General features: G+C 40.6%; 1 protein-coding gene across 8 annotated transcripts in view; it reads left to right on the plus strand.

Annotated features, from left to right (window-relative positions):
• MBNL2 (muscleblind like splicing regulator 2) overlaps nucleotides 1-11,865 on the plus strand; it is a 158,508-nt gene extending 146,643 nt beyond the window's left edge. For 4 of the 8 annotated variants that reach the window (XM_047720260.1, XM_047720262.1, XM_047720263.1 and 1 more), the window contains one exon: nucleotides 9,085-11,865. In XM_047720260.1, the coding sequence (XP_047576216.1) occupies nucleotides 9,085-9,212 (128 nt within the window). In that variant the 3' untranslated portion in view covers nucleotides 9,213-11,865. The remainder of the gene's footprint in view (nucleotides 1-9,084) is intronic. The other 4 variants (XM_047720261.1, XM_047720264.1, XM_047720265.1 and 1 more) reach the window with 1 other exon arrangement.
• The last annotated feature ends 8,528 nt before the right edge of the window (nucleotides 11,866-20,393 follow it).

Below are 20,393 nucleotides of genomic sequence, written 5' to 3' on the forward strand. Positions count from 1 at the left end.
TGAAATGTACGAGATGATGACGACACAGAGACACACTTCATGTGTGCACCTCACACTAACCTTACCGTTCCTTTTACTGAAGCTTCACATTTGCTTACTTCCCTGCCTTTGGTGTCCTAAAAGCCAGTTGTCAACAGGATAAATTATACATTCTGCTCCACTGTTAAGATGAGTACTACAGCCAAAATGTGCTCGGGATTCTAAGCCTGACATAATGGTGGTGGATACAAAAGTAGAGTATTGAGCAGGATTGAGGACTTGAGGTTGAATCCAACAGGATCTTGTTTCTGGGATTTTTCTGGGCCCAAATCTTCCATTTATTACTTGGAGTAAAAATCCCATTTTGAAAAGAGCAGGTATAAATGACTGTTCTTGAAGTTTCTTTTCCATTGCTGCATGAACTCTTTTGTAAAGGTATAAAAAATGTTTTCTTAGAATCCACCTTCATGCCCAGAGGTCACCTTCAGGGAAATAGCTTCCGATGTGGGCAGTCTGTTTAATCCTAGCTAGCCTCCCATGCCACACATCTCAGGGAACATATTCTAAATACGATATTTTTAGAGAAATGTTTTATAATTTTTGTTGTAATGTTTAAGAGTATTTTCTTAAATAGTGTGGCCCAAATATTATCTATTGTTTCTTGATAGTAGAGAAATTTGGCCTACTTTAATATGCAGACTGTCCCCAGTTTCAAAAATGTTTGTTCAGAGTTCCCTCTGTCATTTGGTTTAAAACTCAAATAATTCTCTCATAGAGACAGTGATGCACTTGATAGTAAGTTCTCCAGGTTGATCTGTCAGGGTTTACTTAATGCATGACATTGCTCAAGGATAACACTGTATTAACAGCACAGAACAGGCCAGATATCCTGTGCGTGGATGTTTCTCTATCTTTGAGATTCAAGACAGATGCCAAAAGCACGTGCCTAGCTCAAAGCCCCAGACAGTTGTGTGATGGAAAAGTCCTTCACCTTCTCCACCTGCTGGAACAAAGGAACCATCACCTCTGGTGAATTCTGTGGCTGCGATGTTGGCTGGTGTAGGTTGGTGGAGTAGGGATGAGATGTGTGGTGTGCAGTCAGGAATGTTGGGCAGGAATAGGAAGAGAAAATCTGGGACTTGTCCCTGCCCGACCTCCAGGTGCTTTCATCCACCCACCCGCCCATTCCTCATGGATGCCACAGCTTGATCTGCCTCCTTTTTTTCCTGGTTGTCGTGGGGCCCTCCCAGACTAGGATTTGGTTTTGTTTTCCTGTTGTTTTGCCCTCCTCTGGCCCTTGCAGAGCTAACATGGTCCCATAGCTCCCCTCTCCCTGAACAAGCACACAACACTCCTGAATGTGTTTTTGTTTTAAACACTTCTACAGCACTGGGGGAAGCCCAGGGAACAAAAAGTCTCTCCTATGCCTTTCCTTCTTCCTCCTTTATATCCTACAGGAGAAGGAGTCACCCTTGGATAGCATAGGGATTTTTAGACTAGATTCCTGTCTCACTGTAAAAGCAGCAGTAATGTTCCTCAGAGTTCCCTCCCGGGAATTGGACTGGTCGAGGCTGGGTGTGGGGTAGAAAAAGGGATCGTGATCGGAGCCTTCCCTGTACTCAGGGGAGTCTAGATTTTTCCACATGTGACATGGGCTCATGTGAAGAATATCAAATCAAGAATTTCTATGTACCTATTTTGTCCAGAATAATATAAATTGTCAGTGTAGACCCAGGTCAGTTTTCAATGAGGCCACTGTTTTTGCCTTTTGTACAGAAACTCAGTTATTAATGTTTTTAACTTACAGTTTTTGATATTTTGAAAGGTATATCTGAAAAATCTTTCTGTTCAACCATCATAGGATGGAAAATACTAGAAGTGAGTCCTCAACAAAATGACATCACTGAGAACAAAGGAATTAGAACTCTGAATATAAACTTTCCGTTAATGACAGAGGACAAAACAGTGATCCTGAATATACTGCCCATTCAGTTCTGCTGAATACTGGGGGTATTCCAGCCAGCCTCAGGCTTCCCTTCTCAAGAGTGAAACCCATTGTCACATGTGAGAATTTTCTCCCACAAGCCCAAAATGTGCCCTGCCTATATTCATAAAACCCCATTCTGAAAACAAGTCAAATATGGCCTGAGACGCTGCCTTCTCTCAGAACAATATTCCGCCCCCCCCACAGATAATGAATAGGATTATTTTCCAAAACATCTTTTTATATACTGCTCATTACACATCATCTTAAAATGGACCAAAATGCTTAAAAATATTCATTTATTAACACATATCATTAGAATTGCTCTGATCATGCTACATTCACCGAAATCAAAGTAATTCGCTTTTGACTTCGGTAATTCATATTGTGATTAAGTACAGAATTATTTTGCAGCCCAAAACATACAAATGTCTCTCCGCCTTTGTACAGTTTGCCTCAGCCAGAATATATCACAAGTCTGGCCTCTCAGACAAAATCAGGGTATTTCAGATAGTAGTGACTGCCATGGGGAAGATGTGTGGAATATTGGGGAAAAGATAGAGAGAATATTAAGCCGTGGAGAGATTGGGTGGTGTGAGGGGGATGCCGGTAGATCGGAGTGAAGAAAAACATGCATGACAGAATTAAAAGAAAAAACTGTTTTAAAAAAAGAAAAAGAAGGAAAGGAAGGAAGGAAGAGAGAGAGACAAGAAAGACAGGAAAGAAAGAAAGAACAAGCGAGCTATTAGGATGGTGAGGAACAAGCCTCCTTAGGTGGGCCACAGTTTTAGGAAATTCCATTCAGTTTTCAGTTTTAAAATTAATAATTAGTTCTGTTTGAGGAGATAGTGAAACATCCTCTTAGAAATTACCTTCTGAAGAAATAGGGCCTTGTAACCGCAGAAGACGACTTTTAAGGGATCAACCAAGTCTAGACGTTTTCATCAGGTGGCGTTTTTGTTTCTCTGCCATGTTTCCATCTTTGTGAGGGATTTTTCCCCCAGCCTGCAAGACTTTTCCTCTTATCTGTCTATAACAAGGAGTAGAGGAAGGAGAGGCCTGTTTGTTTTCTTTGGATATTCCCGAATCCGTAAACTCCCTGAAAGACTGCAGAGATCACTATTGTCCAGAGGGTTCTTCTGCTACCATTGCTATGTCTTGTTTGTGAGTGTTCATTGGCCTTCCGCCGATGCCAGCATCATGGTACTGTGTCCTCAGTAAATATTGATTCAGCCCTCCGTGCACCTAGCAGTTAGTAAGTGCCTCCTGCATGCCCTGCCCTACCCCCGACATTAGGGATATACAGACAAATGAAACACTGCCTTGTTCTTACAAAACCAGTTTTGCCATGGACCCCATTAATGAAGCCTCCTTGCTTGGAAATGTCCACTTGAGATCCATTGTGAGTGCTATTGAGATCCACTGAGATGCCTTCAGATTTCAGCAAAACCACACAAATATTTTATAAGGCATGCTTTATCCACGTCTTCAACTGCACCCAAACACACTACTGGATGGCTCTCTGCAGGAGGGTTTGAGTAAAACCTTATTCCTGCCTTCGAATTGTTCTGTGGTTTGGATCCATAGGAATGGTTGGGTCTTCCCACTGAAATGATTTTCCTCTCAATTAAGCCAAGCAGTAAGCCTTCCTACTGCCTTTAATGTTGAGCTAACATTTTAAAAGACAGCTCGTCTGACGTCCCTGAAACTCGGTGGTAATGAACACATTTATATAAAAAGCGTGAATATTTCTAGAAGTCATCTGGAAGCTCACAATTTCCATAATTATTCATATGTTCAGTTCCTGGATATCCATCACAAGGTAGAAAACTCAGAAAGTGGTAATACTTGGTGCCTCTGAAGCCCAGAGAAATGCTATGTTGACTTGTCCTCTTTAGCCTGCTCTGACACAAGGGCTAGTCAGTTCAGCAGTTGAGTTGATGGTGCTGACACACTCAAGCTCGGTGTTTCAACCAAGTGCATTTCTCACGCTAGTCAGCTCTCTTTCAAGTGTCCACCAAGGGTCAGAGCATATGGATGGCTCAGCCAAAATTTAGCATCATCTTGGAAGAGACAAGGCAATGTGGATATTTCGTATCTGGTGAATCAGTAAAGGGAGGGACAGTAGTTTTTTCTTAGATGGTGCCTATTGGTCAAGTACCCTGTTCTTTGGGTGAAAGTCAAATGTCTGCAAGTTGCAGAATTAACTCCCCATTAGACCTCCTCCTCCAATCCCACCCCACAGCGATGACTGCTGGCTCCCTCGGTATTGCCTCCAGCCCTGGCGTCTGCCCGGCTCGGGAAGCCAGCAATCCAGGCTTAGTGGATAGCTCCTTCCAATAAGTAATGCTCAAAGAGGACACAGCCTAAAGAGATACATGAGCCACACAGTTATTTTCTGTAATGTGAATTAGTTGCTGAATTTCCAGCTTCTTTTGGAAAATGAAGATTGGGTCAAGCAATGTAGAGCCCGGGTTTCTGCACATAGCATTTGGTTGGAGCTGGTTAGCTTCTCCTCCATTCCTTGTAGGCACAGGGCCTTCCATCTGCCACACTCCCTACCTGACCCACTCATTCACGTGCTCTGCCTGCTGGGGCCCTGCCCCCGTCAGCTGGTTTACCGTACGAGGACCCAGACTTCTTTTTAATGAGCTTGACTGCCATGGCACCACGAAGCAGTGGTAGACGCTTCACCAAGGACACAGATTAGTCAATGACTGCCCATCACACATTTCATGGGAAAACAACCCCCTGGATGTTCTTCGGGGCCATTCACATTCTCTCTTCAGTAAATAAATATTAGTCTACTTGTATACTAGGTTCATATGGGAACAAATTAAGAATGTGGATGAAGCAGAATTGTCAGATTCTGAAAAATCCAACCGCCTGAAGGAAATGCTAATTAATAAGTAGACCCCACGGCAGCCAACTGATATTTTTGCTTCACAGACATGCCTGTTCCAAGAGGGTCCACCAAAGATTCACACATGTGGTCATGCTTTGAGATCAAGTGTATCTTTGTTCTAAAAATAGAATTGCCGATTTCGTGGGCATCAGCTAGTCGCATTTTTTGTGTGTTCTCCTTTTAGTGGCAAAGGGGATTAAAAGTAATCCTTTCAAAAGTTCAGAAATTTGATTTACCATACAAGATTGACTAAAATCTTATTTTAGTAATTTATCCCCCTTCTTCATCATGGTTCTCCTTATAGGGGAAGATACTTAAATTTAAGAGGCAAGCCTATCAGAAAGATGGACAGAAGTACACCCTGTTCAGTATATTTTATTTCTGTCCTGTCCTATACGGTGTCGTGGTCCTTAGAAGCTCAAACAGCAGACCTGGGACTGAGGCAGGGTTTCTGCTGCCGTGAGCAGTTGTGCACGTGGCCTCAGTCTGGAGGAAGCCTGGGGTAGAATGTGCTTGGCCGTCCAGGCAAGGACTTCCTGGGGAGGGTCCCAGCAGCCCCATGGTCCCTCTGCCCATTTGGCTCCTCCAGACAGTCACTGCTTTCTCCTCCACAGTACTCTAAACTATACCCCATGGCTTCCCCTTTCCCTGGTTCCCAGGCTCCCACAACGGTTCTTCTGAGCACTGATCGCCACTGGCACCATGAGAGGTATAGACATGGCCTTTGGGACCCCTGTTTCCCCTGGTCAATGCAGACTGTCACTATACCCTGGAGGGGACTCCCATGCCAATAGGTGGAGGGAGTCAACATCTCGAACTCATATTGGCTTGCACAAGCACTTTGTACATCGTGCAAACCAGTGAAAGCCATTTGTGCTTCCTTTTCTATGTCTACGAAAATATGACTGGTGATACTGACCTAGCTCTCAGGGTTCTGGCCAAAGCCAGTCAGAGCCCCCTAGAAATCAAAGGGGCATCTATTCAAATAAAAACAAAACAACAGAGAGGGGATTTCCAGGGGACCCAATGTGGTAGCCATTTCTCTGACATATAGCTCTGGTAGACCCCAGGAGAATTTTCCATTGCCCCTTCCAAGAAAACACAGGCTGCAGGGCCTGGGGGTTGAGGAAGGAACTTTGGTCTCAGTTTTGGCAAGCGCAGGGAAGGAAGGATGCCACTGACAGCTGGTCTGTTGAGGTCACTTTGGTGAATTGCGATTTAATTAACTGTTCTTTAAAATGGACAGGCTCAGGATTAGGACTTGTCAGATCGGATTCATAGCCCATGTTTCAGGGCCACATATAAAAAGAGCTCAGGTTGGGTGGGGCGGAGGGAAAGAGAGAATCTTAAGTAGGCTCCATGTGCAGTGAGGAGCCTGATGTAGGGCTCGATCTCACAGCCCTAAGATCATGACCTGAGTAGAAATCAAGGGTCAGACTCAGCCCACTGAGCCACCCAATTGCCCACAGCCTGCTGTTCTAAGAATGAACGTGTTGTGCCTGTATTGAAATATTCAGACACCCTCTGAAGGTCTTGACCCTGCCGGCCATTAAAATTACAATGGAGATTGAAGACGTTTTTATGTAGGGCATATTTTATATATCCATGTAGAATTGGAGACGCAACAGGGAAGCACGCAGATGTGCCTTTCCATCTGATTTTAAATTATGTTTCTTGATGCGAATTAAAAACATCCGAGTAAAGGAAACCCCTATTTAAAACTAGACAGAAGAATCCTCTTTCCCTCGAAATGGCTTCTCTACACCCTTCTCCCCACACCCAGCCCCTCCCCACCCACACACACACTTGGCTCTTCTCTTCCCTCCAGAGCTATCCCCCAGCAGAAAACTGCCCTGTCCCCTCGGTGGGCCCTCGGGCCCTTAGTGTCTGACGTCACACTGCAGTCTCCTGACGTCAGAAACAGCAATCAAATGGGCAGCAGGTTACTTCAGAAATACTCCGTAGCCGCTCCTCACCAGACTCCTGTCTGTATTTCCAGACTTTGTCTCCCCCCGGAGAACACTAAAGATTATGCCAGCGAGCTCTATTTCTCAGGGGAGAAAAATTAATAATCAAGTTATATTTTCCAGAAAAATGTCACCACCCAAAAAATGAAACACGCACAGCTTTCTTACCTTCTAAAATCAAATCTCTTGGACCTCTTGAAGCTTGCAGCTGCCAGGAGAGTAATTCTTTTTCTCTCTTTTTTTTTTTAATACCCCAGAGGATACTCCACAAGTTAGCTGAGGATAGAGACCGGGGTAGAGCCAATTTCCTGGCCTAAACAACAGGCAGCTGTAATAGCGGATATTGTCTTTATCCACGTAATGGATCTGATATAGGCTGGGACGGGGGTAAGAGCAGGCTGGGTGAGTCTAGGTAATGTTCTGAGTGAACTTCAAGGTTAATTTACAGTTCACTTAAACCCAGGTGGTTGTACATATCTCTCTGTCAGGTATGAGTCCAAAGCATTGCTCTAACTCATTTCTATAATAGCCCATTGCTAGGCATGCTGTAGAATACTTTTCTTTCCAGGTGGCTAAGAATATCATTCTGTACGGCAGTTTGGTGTCACTTAATAAGCAAGGATATGAATCTATTATAAAATATATATTATTTATGTATTGATTTTAAGAAATTGCAAGATTTTGTGCTGTAAATATTTTAGAGGGAGTCTTGCTAAAGTAAACGGAAAGAAGAAAGAGAAAAGGACACGATTTGGTGTCCCACAACATGTTCTTAATTTGGAACCTTACAGATGGCATTGAAGCTAAGGGACAAAATAGGATAATTCCTATTTAATAACCAAACAGGTAAACCCAAAAGTGAAGTTATAATATAACCATCCAAAGAATTTGATATTGGCAACTTGGAGTGGCTAGTCAAAGATACCATGATAATATTTACATATCAGATCATTATATCTCATTTTTATTTATCTATCAGGATATAAGACAAGGAATGTGATTTTTCCCAATTAATTAAATTCTCAGGAACTTTGAAGTTTTGAGTTTAGTATAAATATTTAACATAAATGAGTTCTTGCTCTACTTTCACGCAAATCTGTAGGTTCCAATAAATCAATGGATACTCCTGTCTATTTCATGGGAGGAATTATCTGAGTTGGTATGATCTGAGTATATTATGCAAATTGCAGGAACACCCACTTAAAAGAGAAAATATTTACATATGTGAATTCTAACATAGGGGGCTAAGAATTTATACATAGAAATGAGGCTCTTACTAGGAATTGGATCCCAGTATGCGGGAATATTAGCTTGATCGTAAAGAATTTTCACTGGTTTCTTTCCCTAAACATAGGTTCTCGGCAGTTTAATGAGTAAATATTTCAGTAATTTCACAAAGATTGGTTTTGAAGCATTGCTCAAAGAGTAAATATTTTTGTTAGAATGTGTTAAAAGGTTGGCTGTTTTAAAAGCTTGACATTTAGAGGACTGGGTCAGACAGGGCAAACTCCCTGTCTTTTTGCAAAGGTATGGAGTTGGAAATGAACTTAGAAATCAGGCTCCTGGGACCACGATTTGCATTTGATAGTTCAGCTTTGTCTGTGCTTTTGGATTTATTTAGAATGTTTTAACTGCTTGATTAGAATGTTGCCCCTTTTCCCCTTTGATTTGGGACATTCATACGTTCCCTGAATTTGAAACTGGTGGTTATTATACCTTGGGAACAAAATTACTTTTGATGGGAACACATCTCTGAATTTTATATGCAAGTTAACAAATAACACTTAATTTATTATACATTTAAAAATATTTACATTTAACCTTTTCCCACAACTTTCCATGTACAAACTAATTCTCTGATTAGACTCCCTGATCATAATATTTAGCAAATACTAATTGGTTGATAATGGGAACGTATCAGAAAGAGACATGAAGCAGGAACTAATAAAGGAGATCAGGGCCCAGGCACACTGGATGCCCACATCTACGCTGTCTGAGTTTTACAGAAAATATGATAGCGTGCATTCAAATCACCATTCATCACAGCGGCCACATAGCAGGAGTGCTTACGTGTAAAATTTTTTGGCACGAAGGGTGGGGATTGCTCAAAATTACGATTGCCTCAAAAGATGAAAATATAGCCAAATGAGAAAGGGAAGAAAATTCCCGTTTTCAAAGAGTAAAACTTATGCTCGTTATTTTCCCTCTGAGAAGGATGTCTAAAGCACACTTGTCTTTCTCTTTAACAGATAATTCTGAAATAATCAGCAGAAACGGAATGGAATGCCAAGAATCTGCATTGAGAATAACTAAACATTGTTACTGTACATACTATCCTGTTTCCTCCTCAATAGAATTGCCACAAACTGCATGCTAAATAAAGAATTAGTTCTTCCGGACAGACCACAACTGTAAGAAGCTAGTGCTGCTACATCATATATGAGTATTAAATATGGTATGCTTAGTATATTCCAACCTAAGATAGTTAACTACCTGAGACCAGCTGTGACGTTTAAAGACATAAAGGATAAAGTTTACTTTTCAAGGGTTTCTAAACATAGTTTCTGTCCTAGGAATATTGTCTTATCTCCATAACCATAGCTGATGCAGAAAAGTCCAACCAATGTACTCATTTCAATTGAGACTCTTTCCAAGTTAGCAATAAACAGTTAGCATTAGTTAAGAAATCTGTTCCGAGGGCAGGTTCGATTCAAATGCCAATTACTGTCATTTCATTTGCCCACTGGATCAAAGAGTGTGGTTCGCTTCTTCACACCATGAATGCTGCAGCAAAGGTGAGAAGTGAAGTAAAACTCACACCTGTCCCACAGGTCTAAAATTTGAGTGGAAATTCAAGCACAAGTACGGGGGACACATCAGAGTGTGGTATTTGGTTTGCCTGGAGATGCCGCATTGAATCGTGTGATTCTAGAATAACATTAACTAGATTGAAAAAGAAACTTTGCACGGTATGAGCTTCATACCCCACCAAACAAAGTCTTGAAGGTATTATTTTACAAGTATATTTTTAAAGTTGTTTTATAAGAGAGACTTTGTAGAAGTGCCTAGATTTTGCCAGACTTCATCCAGCTTGACAAGAACGAGAGGCCCATGCCAACAGTCTAATCTAAGGGGTTAGTTTTTCCAACTCACCATCCGGTTGCCTATTACAGAATAACTTCTAAACTAAAAACCTAGTCAAACAACGAAGCTGTAGGTGAGGAGATCTGTATAATATTCTAATTTAAGTAAGTTTTGAGTTTAGTCACTGAAAATTTGACTGTGACTTTAATCTAAATTACTATATAAACAAAAAGTAGATAGTTTCACTTTTTAAAAAATCCATTACTGTTTTGCATTTCAAAAGTTGGATTAAAGGGTTGTAACTGACTACAGCATGGAAAAAAAATAGTTCTTTTAATTCTTTCACCTTAAAGCATATTTTATGTCTCAAAAGTATAAAAAACTTTAATACAAGTACATACTTATTATATATACACATACATATATATACTATATATGAATGAAACATATTTTAATGTTGTTTACTTTTTTAAATACTTGGTTGATCTTCAAGGTAATAGCGATACAATTACATTTTGTTCAGAAAGTTTGTTTTAAAGTTTATTTTAAGCACTATCGTACCAAATATTTCATATTTCACATTTTATATGTTGCACATAGCGTATACAGTACCTACATAGTTTTTAAATTATTGTTTAAAAAACAAAACAGCTGTTATAAATGAATATTATGTGTAATTGTTTGAAACATCCATTTTCTTTGTGAACATATTAGCGATTGAAGTATTTTGACTTTTGAGATTGAATGTAAAATATTTTAAATTTTGGCATCACCGCCTGTTCTGAAAACTAGATGCACCAACCATATCATTTTTTGTTGGAGAAAAAAAAAGAGATCCGCCATTTTAATTCATGTCGGTCGACGTCTAATGACCATCTTATCTTGTAGATTTGATAACCCCATCGAAAGAAAATCACATTCTAAGTGTGATCTTACGTAGTGCTTGTATCGTGGCATTTGTTTTAATTTGTGGGAAAGTATTGTATCTAACTTGTATTTCTTTGGTAGCTTCATCTTTATGTATTATTGATATTTGTAATTTTCTCAACTATAACAATGTAGTTACGCTACAACTTGCCTAGAACATTCAAACTTGTTTTCGTCTTTTCTTTTCTCTTTCTTTGTTATTTCACTTAAACTCATTGAGAACCTAGTACATTACGAAAAGGTGAATTACAGGAATCACTGAAATATTTTTGTAGACTAATTGTTGTCACGTTGTCTTTATTTTGTTTCATGATTTTGATTTTTAAAATTATTAGCACACAGCTATTTTCAGCCCTTTAATAATGGAGCATCAAAAACATCACCTGTATCCCCAAACAGATATAGAAGACTGTATTTTTACTATGATATCCATTTTCCAGAATTGTGATTATAATATGCAAAGAGTCATAAATATGCCATTTACAATAAGGAGGAGGCAAGGCAAATGCATAGATGTACAAATATATGTACAACAGATTTTGCTTTTTATTTATTTATAATGTAATTTTATAGAATAATTCTGGGATTTGAGAGGATCTAAAACTATTTTTCTGTATAAATATTATTTGCCAAAAGTTTGTTTATATTCAGAAGTCTGACTATGATGAATAAATCTTAAATGCTTTGTTTAATTACAAAAATAAAATCACCAATATCCAAGACATGAAGATAGCAGTTCAACAAATACTGTAGTTAAGAGATGAACTCGCCACTTGTATGGGAACTACATTTCACTCTTGGTTTTCAGGAATATAACAGCACTTCACAGAAATATTCGTTCAGCCATACCACTGGTAACATTTCTACTAAATCTTTCTGTAACACTTAAAGAATTCCCTCATTCATTACCTTACAGTGTAAACAGGAGTCTAATTTGTATCAACTCTATGTTTTGGTTGTAATATTCAGTTCACTCACCCAATGTACAACCAATGAAATAAAAGAAGCATTTAAAAGGATTTCTAGTCTTTCTCCTTTCTGTGTTGAGACAGATGGAACATGAGCCGCATGAAACAGTCTTCACAGTCGCGGAGAAAACCTTTGGTGACTTCAAAACGAAGGCGAGCTCTGGTCTTCAAGTGGGAGATTGATGGGTTTTGCTTTTTTGGTTTTGGCTTTCTAACAGTAAGAAAAGCAACTTAAAGGGATCATTTTGGAAGTTCTTCTGAAATTAGAAATAAAGATAAACCCCACCACCTGGCCCTCCTCCTTGGGATTTGGCCCGATAATGAAGAGAACTTTAGTAACCAAATGGGAACAATATGTCCATTTCATTAAGGCAAGAAAGTGTCCACTAACCCACAGGACAGGCTTCTGGCAAGAGCCTGAGCCCTCTGGCAAGAGGACATGGCTTAGAGCTGTGGCTGCCAAGAGAGGGGAGGCCTGTTCCCTGCAGATATCACGGCCAGGTGGGCTAAGGAGACGAGAGCTGAGCGTAACACCTGAGGGCAGCTGTTCGGGTCTCCCCCCACGAGGTGGTGCGCACCTTTTTGCCTTTCTCCTTCCTCAGCCCTTTGGGCCTCACGGTATTTCTCAAGGAGGGAGGCATTAGCTGTTGGGTTAGAACGGTCTTTGTCTCGCAGAGATGGGCAGAAATCACCTTCTCTACAGGCCCAGACAGGAATGGGGGTCACAGGGGTGGGGGGCAAGAAGGTTTTTTCCAGGGCAGATCTAAAGCTTCAGCCTTCTGAGTGGTTATGATACCCCTTACAAGGAAGAGTAAGAAACGAACATTCAACAGATCGGGCAGATGCAAAATAAAGGTGCTTATATTTTTTAACTGTGCCATCGGATTCACACCTTTGCAGCGGTTTGAAAAACTGGCCGCCTGTGTGGACCAGCAGTGTTTTTATTGTAACACAGAAAAGCTGCTGTCATATCAGATACTCGTGACAAGAAAACATTCTCTGTTAATAGTTTAGTTCAAGGTATCAACTCAGGGAAACAAGTTGTTATCTTTTTTTTTTTTTTTTTTTTTATTTGACAGACAGAGATCACAAGTAGGCAGAGAGGCAGGCAGAGAGAGAGGAGGAAGCAGGCTCCATGCCGAGCAGAGAGCCCGATGCGGGGCTCGATCCCAGGACCCTGGGATCATGACCTGAGCCAAAGGCAGAGGCTTTAACCCACTGAGCCACCCAGGCGCCCCACAAGTTGTTATCTCGAGGGAAAGATCTAAGACAAACTGTCCTTAAAATTTTCACACCTAGTTTTAGGAAGTGTCGTTTCAATCAGTAGACTGACTTTTCATGGTACCACATCAAAATCAAAAGTGAAACTTAAACCCGAGAGAGTAAAACTAGTTCACCCCTTCAGCATAGAAAATAGTTACATATAAAATATCATTATTCTACAATTACTTGCCAAGAGAGAAGGGTTATTTAAACCCAGAAATATACTATTTTATTATTAATCAAGATCTTTCACAACCCTTCAAAAGATTTTAGGGACAGCCAGGCAAACCAAAATACAGTTCATTATTCTAATGTTTGCAGAGATTAAATACTGGCGTGCTGATGATGAAAATGATGGCTTCTTCCCCAAAACATCCTAGTGCATCTGAAATACTAGGCTGTTATTGCCATTGGACTGCTCTATCTCCACAGAAATGACAGAGTCACTATGACTAAGTACGATTAATACAAAATGAAACATAATAATGAATTCCTTACTCTTGGTCGGGGATGTGGAGAGCAGGAAGAGGGGGGTGCAGTGGAATTGACCTAACTTCTGCACCAAATCCTAAGCTAAACGGTCTCTGTAGGTTTTTAACAAGCCCATCCTGTGTCATTGAAGAGAATTACTAATCACTGAGAAGTAAATTCTAACTACTACAAAGATTCCGACTCAAGGCGTACAGAGATTCTGCTGCGAGCACTGGCCTCATTCTGGATCAGCACTGCCTTTCAGGGTCTGCCTGTGGGGTGACTTGAGCTACAGCTCGGCCAAAAACCTTGGCCTGGCTCATTCCAACTGCATGTGACCTCACTGTCTCCCTCTCATGTGGCTGGTATGAAAAACAACAGCCCACCCATTCTAGGTATCCCTTTAGCCACCACCCAAAGTAAATGTCGTACGTGCTACTTGGCTTGTATTTTAATCCAACCCTTCAGATAGCCCCTCCAAATTTGGTGAAAACCCATCAAGCCGTTTTCATAATAAGATACGGCCAGACACTAACTTTGTTTGGTTCATATACACTTGGCATAATCCTTAGCATCACCAGGGAGCTATTATACCCATCAAGTAGACAAGAAATCAAGGCTCATAAGAATTACCTAACTCTTCCAAGATGACTTAGAACAGCAGAACTCTGATAACCCTGGCTTGTCTTACTTCTATGGTCAGGTTGACTTGAGCTGTCTTTCTGGCATCCTCCAGGTCAGAATTTCAGAAAAGAATTCAGAGTAAAGCATCCATCCAGGTTTAAGGTGAAGCTGTAATAAGAATCCTTTACTGGGTTATGGAAGCAGGTTTTCTTCCCTATCACAAGAATATGATGTATGAAATATTTTGAAGCTATGGCTCCAAAGTCCTCTTCTAGATTTCGGATGGAGCCTAATTCTTTGTATGAGGACCAGAGGGGACTGGAAGGAGTCCTATGTTAATCATCTCTCCAGTGTTACCGGTTTTTGTTTTGTTGTTATTGTTTTACCAGGTTTCTCTATGGTTCTCTTGGAATCAAAAATAATGAAACCCATTGTGATTTTCTTTTAAATATATTTTTTTTAAGATTTTATTTGTTTACTTGACAGATAGAGATCACAAGTAGGCAGAGAGGCAGGCAGAGAGAGAGAGGAGAAAGCAGGCTCCCCTCGGAGCAGAGAGCCTGATGTGGGGCTCGATCCCAGGACCCTGGGATCATGACCTGAGCCGAAGGCAGAGGCTTTAACCCACTGAGCCACCCAGGTGCCCCCCATTGTGATTTTCTCAATAAGGACATGCCATCAAGTCATGATGAAGCAGCCCCTGGAAAGAATGGATTTCTGGATAAAGATCCCACATGGGTCCCAGAAGCCCTAAAATCCAACTGTGTCCAGAGAGCCCGCCATGTTAGATTTTGGTAGTGTTCCTTTCTCTGATAAATTTACCAGGGTTTTCCCAGGACTCTGGCTTGTAGAAGCACAGGAAGAAATTTATTTATCAGTCTTCATGCATAAACTCAAATGGTCCAAGTTAGGGAAGTCTAACTCTTCCTTTGCTGGAGAAGCCCTCCTTCACACAAGGGGCGACCCCACAGAAGCTCCGAAGCGAAACAGGAGCCAAGAGCCCTAACAGCGAGGGGCTCTCGGCTCCTGAGCTGCAGCTTCCAATAGGTTCTGCAGTGCAGAGCTGCAAAGCCACTCAGATAAAAACCTGGGGTTTCCAACAGGGAGAAGTGTACGTACCAAGTAGCACAACAGCTTAGGAAAGACCTGCTTCCTCCGCTCTAGCTAGGTCCGAGCGAACAGACAGGAGGTACACAGAAATAACGAGCACACTACAGATTAAATTCCTGGTCAGCACCCGCAGACACACGTGCACACAGTTACAGGGAGAGCAGCCTACACACGTTATTACACATAAACACAAAGTTGAGGCTTTTTCAGAAAGGGAAGATCAGGGTCCGCACTTCACAATGGTCGAATGGTCTAGCGAAGTTTCCAATCAGACTGCCCAAGTCGGACTCTCCACTCAGCTTTCTACAGCTACCAAGCTTCAGGATTTTTCATCAGGAAGCTGGGGCTGACAATAGGATCTACCTCACCAGGACGTTATAAGGATTAAATTAAAGAAGATACACTGACCACAGAACAGAGCCTGACACGTGGCAAACTCTCGGTGAGCAGGGGGTACTGTTCTTAAAATGATATTAAAATAAGCTCTTGTGTTTCCCTGTAAATATTTATGTCCCCTTTCTAACCAAACATCTCTTGGCAATGAAGAGGCACCTCTTCTATTTCCTCAATGACAATTAATGTCAAAAGCTGACAGGCAAATTATAGGGAATTTATAATCTCAAATGATGAGCCACATTATTTCTGTGGAAGCCTACAATTATTTCAACAAATGCTCCTTGAGCCCTGACTAAGCCTGGCTAGATGCTCAAGGGATATGAACATGAGCAAAGTCCAATCCCTACCCTCAAGAAGCTTTCCATGTAGCAGAATAGGAAGAAGGGAGCTGGGAACAATAGGGAAAGGATAAAGCCCTATGTGTGAGTTTCTTAGAGATACCACGACAAAGCCCCAGAGAGGGCAGCTGACGACAGAAATGTATTCCCTCAGTTCTGGAAGCTAGCAGTCTGGAACTGAGGTGTTCGCAGCACCCTGCTCCCTCTGAAACTCTGGATAGAATCCATCTCTGTGTCTTCCTATCCTCTGCTGGTGGCCATCAGTCCTTGACATTCCTTGGCCCACAACTGATCACTCCAATCTCGACCTGTCATCCCATGATCCTCTCCCTGTGACTCTGTCTTAAAGCTATCTTCTTTGTTTTGTTTTTTTTTTTTTAATATTTTATTTATTTATCTATTTATTTATTTGACACAGAGAGATCACAAGTAGGCAGAGAGAGAGAGAGGAGGAGGAGGAAGCAGGCTCCCCACTGAGCAGAGAGCCCGATGTGGGACTTGATTCCAGGACCCTGAGATCATGACCTGCGTCAAAGGCAGAGGCTTAACCCACTGACCCACCCAGGTGCCCCTAAAGCTATATTTTAATAGGTTACCAATCTTGTGGGATTAGGACCCACTCCATGACCTTGATTATATTATCAAATATTAATTATATCTTACAAAGCCCCTTTTTCCAAAAAGGTCACATTCACAGGTACTAGGGGCTGGGATGTCAATATATCATCCTGAGGAACACAATTCCATCTACAACTAATAGGAGCCTAATGAAGATTGGTTTCTATAGATCTCAACGTATCAATAAATGGGTATGTGTTCCTTTTTCAATAAAGAGATTCTACCTACACAATGTAACATGACCAGTCATGACCACCAGGCCTCTTTCATTTGTTTGCTTTGTTTTGTTTGCAGGCTGAGGCGGTTGGACTACAAGATCTCTTAACTTCTAGATGCAATATTCTGTGATTTGGTCAGCAATGTAGCAAGTTCTTGACTAGCCTCAATATTTATTTTAGTTGGTAATGTTGATTTGCAAATCTATGTCATTGTTTGTAAGTTTTTGGTGATTGGATTGGTTTTTCTTCATCCATGGTATAGGGACGGGCTCTTTCTTTCCACATGCATGAGGAATCTCGGCAGTCAAGCACAAGAAGTCGCACCACGCTTGGCTATTCATAGCCAAGCCAAGTGTTCTATCTGCAACAATAACAGTGATATCAAACATTTTCTGAGCCTGTATATTGTGATAACCTCTTACTATGAATCATCTCTTTTAATCTTTACAACCCTCTATGGTTGATTCTATTATTAGCATCCCTAATTTACAGATGAGAAAACTGACCACTGGAAAGATTAGACAACGCACCCAAAGTCCGAAGTCTGTAGTAAAATGGGCATTGAAACCAGGAAGTCTGGCTCTAGATCCACAATGCTTTACTATCCCACTACCCCCTAATGAGATCCTTGAACCTCTTTTGGGAAAACCTGGGCTCTTGTTAGAAATGTAGAATCCCAGGCCCCAGACTATTGAGGCTACAGCTGCATTTTAGCCACATCCTGGGTGATTTACAAGCACATTAAAATCTGAGAAGTGGCACTATGCTAATCAGGGCCAATGCCCCACCCCCCGGCTCTGTTGACTCTAGAAAGCAGACCAATAGAAAACAAATACCAACACCTAACCATTTTGATACCCCTCTCCAATAACTACACTCAAAAGAATTGTGATTAATTGGATGCAAATGGTGGCCTCTTTGATTTGACTCCTGTCTTTTCTCCATATAATACCCACTACTTTCATTTAAAAAAAAAAAAAAAAAGCCCAACTGTGCCTTCAGCTCAGGTCATGATATCTCAGCACATTCCAGTCAGAAGTGGGTCCACGCCAGCTTTTGTGGGATCTGAATGTTATAAAATTGCAGGAAGAGGCATCTTTAAAAATCCAAAAAATGAATATGAAATTAAATATGAAAACAAATATACAGAAACACATAAACAACATGCCATTTTTATAAATTAACCATTTGACACACCTCTATAAATACTTAAGTTTTTTACTGTATCACTTTTTGATTATATCCTCCTATGACAACACTTTTGTAATACCATTTTCCATATAAGGAACAGAAAGGTAATTCAATCTTCAAGCATGGTCGGCTACATTTTCTCTTAGTATTAATGTTTTTGAATGATAATTTAACATTCAAGTTCATACACACACACACATACACACACACAAAGCTTTTTGGACACTTACAGATTCATGCCCTACAAACACAAAGATTTTAGTTAAATTCTAGTTTTCATATTTCTGATCTAAAAAGAAGAAAAACTAGGTGCCTGGGCGGCACAGTGGGTTAAGCCTCTGTCTTCAGCTCAGGTCATGATCTCAGGGTCCTGGGATCAAGTCCCACATCGGGCTCTCTGCTCAGCAGGGAGACAACTTACCCCCTTCTCTCTGCCTGCCTCTCTGCCTACTTGTGATCTCTGTCTGTCAAATAAATACATAAAATCTTAAAAAAAATAAATAAAAAGAAGAAAAATTATTGGGCATTTATAATTGTTTATATTTTTTATGCTGAGAGATAAGCATCAATAAAGACCAAATCCCCTGCTTAGAATTTTATGCATCTGATGTCTAGAAGACTTGTCCATGAACTATATACATATACAGGATTTCATATACATCATTTATACAAGATTTCAGATCGTGTTTTCTCTTCCATTACCCACTTACTTCAAGACCTGGGTGCTATAGGGTACACTCTCACTGCAATGCAAACCTCTGGTTCTGATTTTCATGTCTTTATACCAGGTCAGGTGGTACTAATACCGAGATGGCGAGGAGCAACAGAGCCATGTACAGAAATGGCTATGGACCCATATATTTATATTTCACAAAACCCAAGGTAGATGTATCCCTGCTCAAAGTCCTCAGAGCCAGATCCTAAAACTGACTACAGCCACTCCAAAGCCACCCCTCAAAAGGGAGTGACAGAAGGGAAGTTAATGTGGAAAAAGACAGCGGTCCTCAACAATTGAAAGTTGTCTAGAACCATGACCAGATAAATGTACTGCTAGGGTTCCTCGCAAGTCCTTGAAAGGACTCATGCAAATAAGATGTCCTAAGGTTTAAGCTTCATTAGTTTCATTGTTTATCTGCCTCTATGCTCTACTTAAAAACCAAAACAAAGGGTGCCTGTTTAGCTCAGCAGGTTAAGCATGTGCCTTCAGCTCAGGTCATGATATCAGGGTTCTAAGATCAAGCCTGGTGTAGGGCTCCCTGCTCAGTGGGGAGTCTGCTCCTCTCTCTCTCTCTCTCCCCATCCCCATGCTTGTTTTCTCTCTCTCTCTCTCCTTTTCTCAAGTAAATAAAATCTTTAAAAACAAATAACCTCCAATATTCAATGGTTTTCCACTGCTGTTACGATGAAAGAAAAAAATCAAAGATGACACAACTAATGGAAAGATATTCCATGCTCACGGATTAGAAGGACCAATATTGTTAAAATGTCCATACTACCCAAAGCAATCTATAGATTTAATGCAATCCTTATAAAAGTACCAATGACATTTTTCACATAATTAGAAAGAATAATCCTAAAATTTGTATAGAACCAGAAAAGACCCCAGAGATCCAAAACAATCTCGAGAAGGAAAAACAAAGCTAGAAGTGTCACAATCCCAGATTTCGAGATGTACTACAAAGATGTAATAAAACAATATGGTACTGGCACAAAACTAGATACATAGACCAACTGAACAGAACAGAGAGCCCAGAAATATGGTCACATGCATGGTCATACTTATATGGTCAATTAATCTACAACAGTGGAGGCAAGAATATACAATGGAAAAAAGACAATTTAGTCAACAAATGGTGCTAGGAAAACTGAACAGCTACATGCAAAAGAATGAAACTGGACCACTTCCTTACACCATACATGAAAATAAGCTCAAAATGTATTAAAGACCTAAATGTGAAACTGAAACCATAAAACTCTTAGAAAAAAAAATATAGGCAGTAATTTCTTTGACATTAGCCACAGAAATATTTTTCCAGGTATGTCTCCTTAAGTAAGACAAACAAAAACAAAATCGAGCTATTGGGACTACACCAAAATAAAAAGCTTCTGCACAGCAAAGGAAACCATCAACAAAACGAGAAGGCAACCTACTCAATGGGAGAAGATATTTGCAAATGATATCTCCAAAAAGGGGTTAATATCCAAAATAGATAAAGAACTTATGTAACACAACACCAAAGAAATAAATAATACAATTAAAAATGGGCAGAGAACCCGAATAGATATTTTTCCAAAGATGACATACAGATGGCCAACAGATGCATGAAAAGATGCTCAGCTTCTCTAATAA

This window comes from Lutra lutra, chromosome 3 (assembly GCF_902655055.1).
Source record: "Lutra lutra chromosome 3, mLutLut1.2, whole genome shotgun sequence".
NCBI classification, from domain to species: Eukaryota; Metazoa; Chordata; class Mammalia; order Carnivora; family Mustelidae; genus Lutra; species Lutra lutra.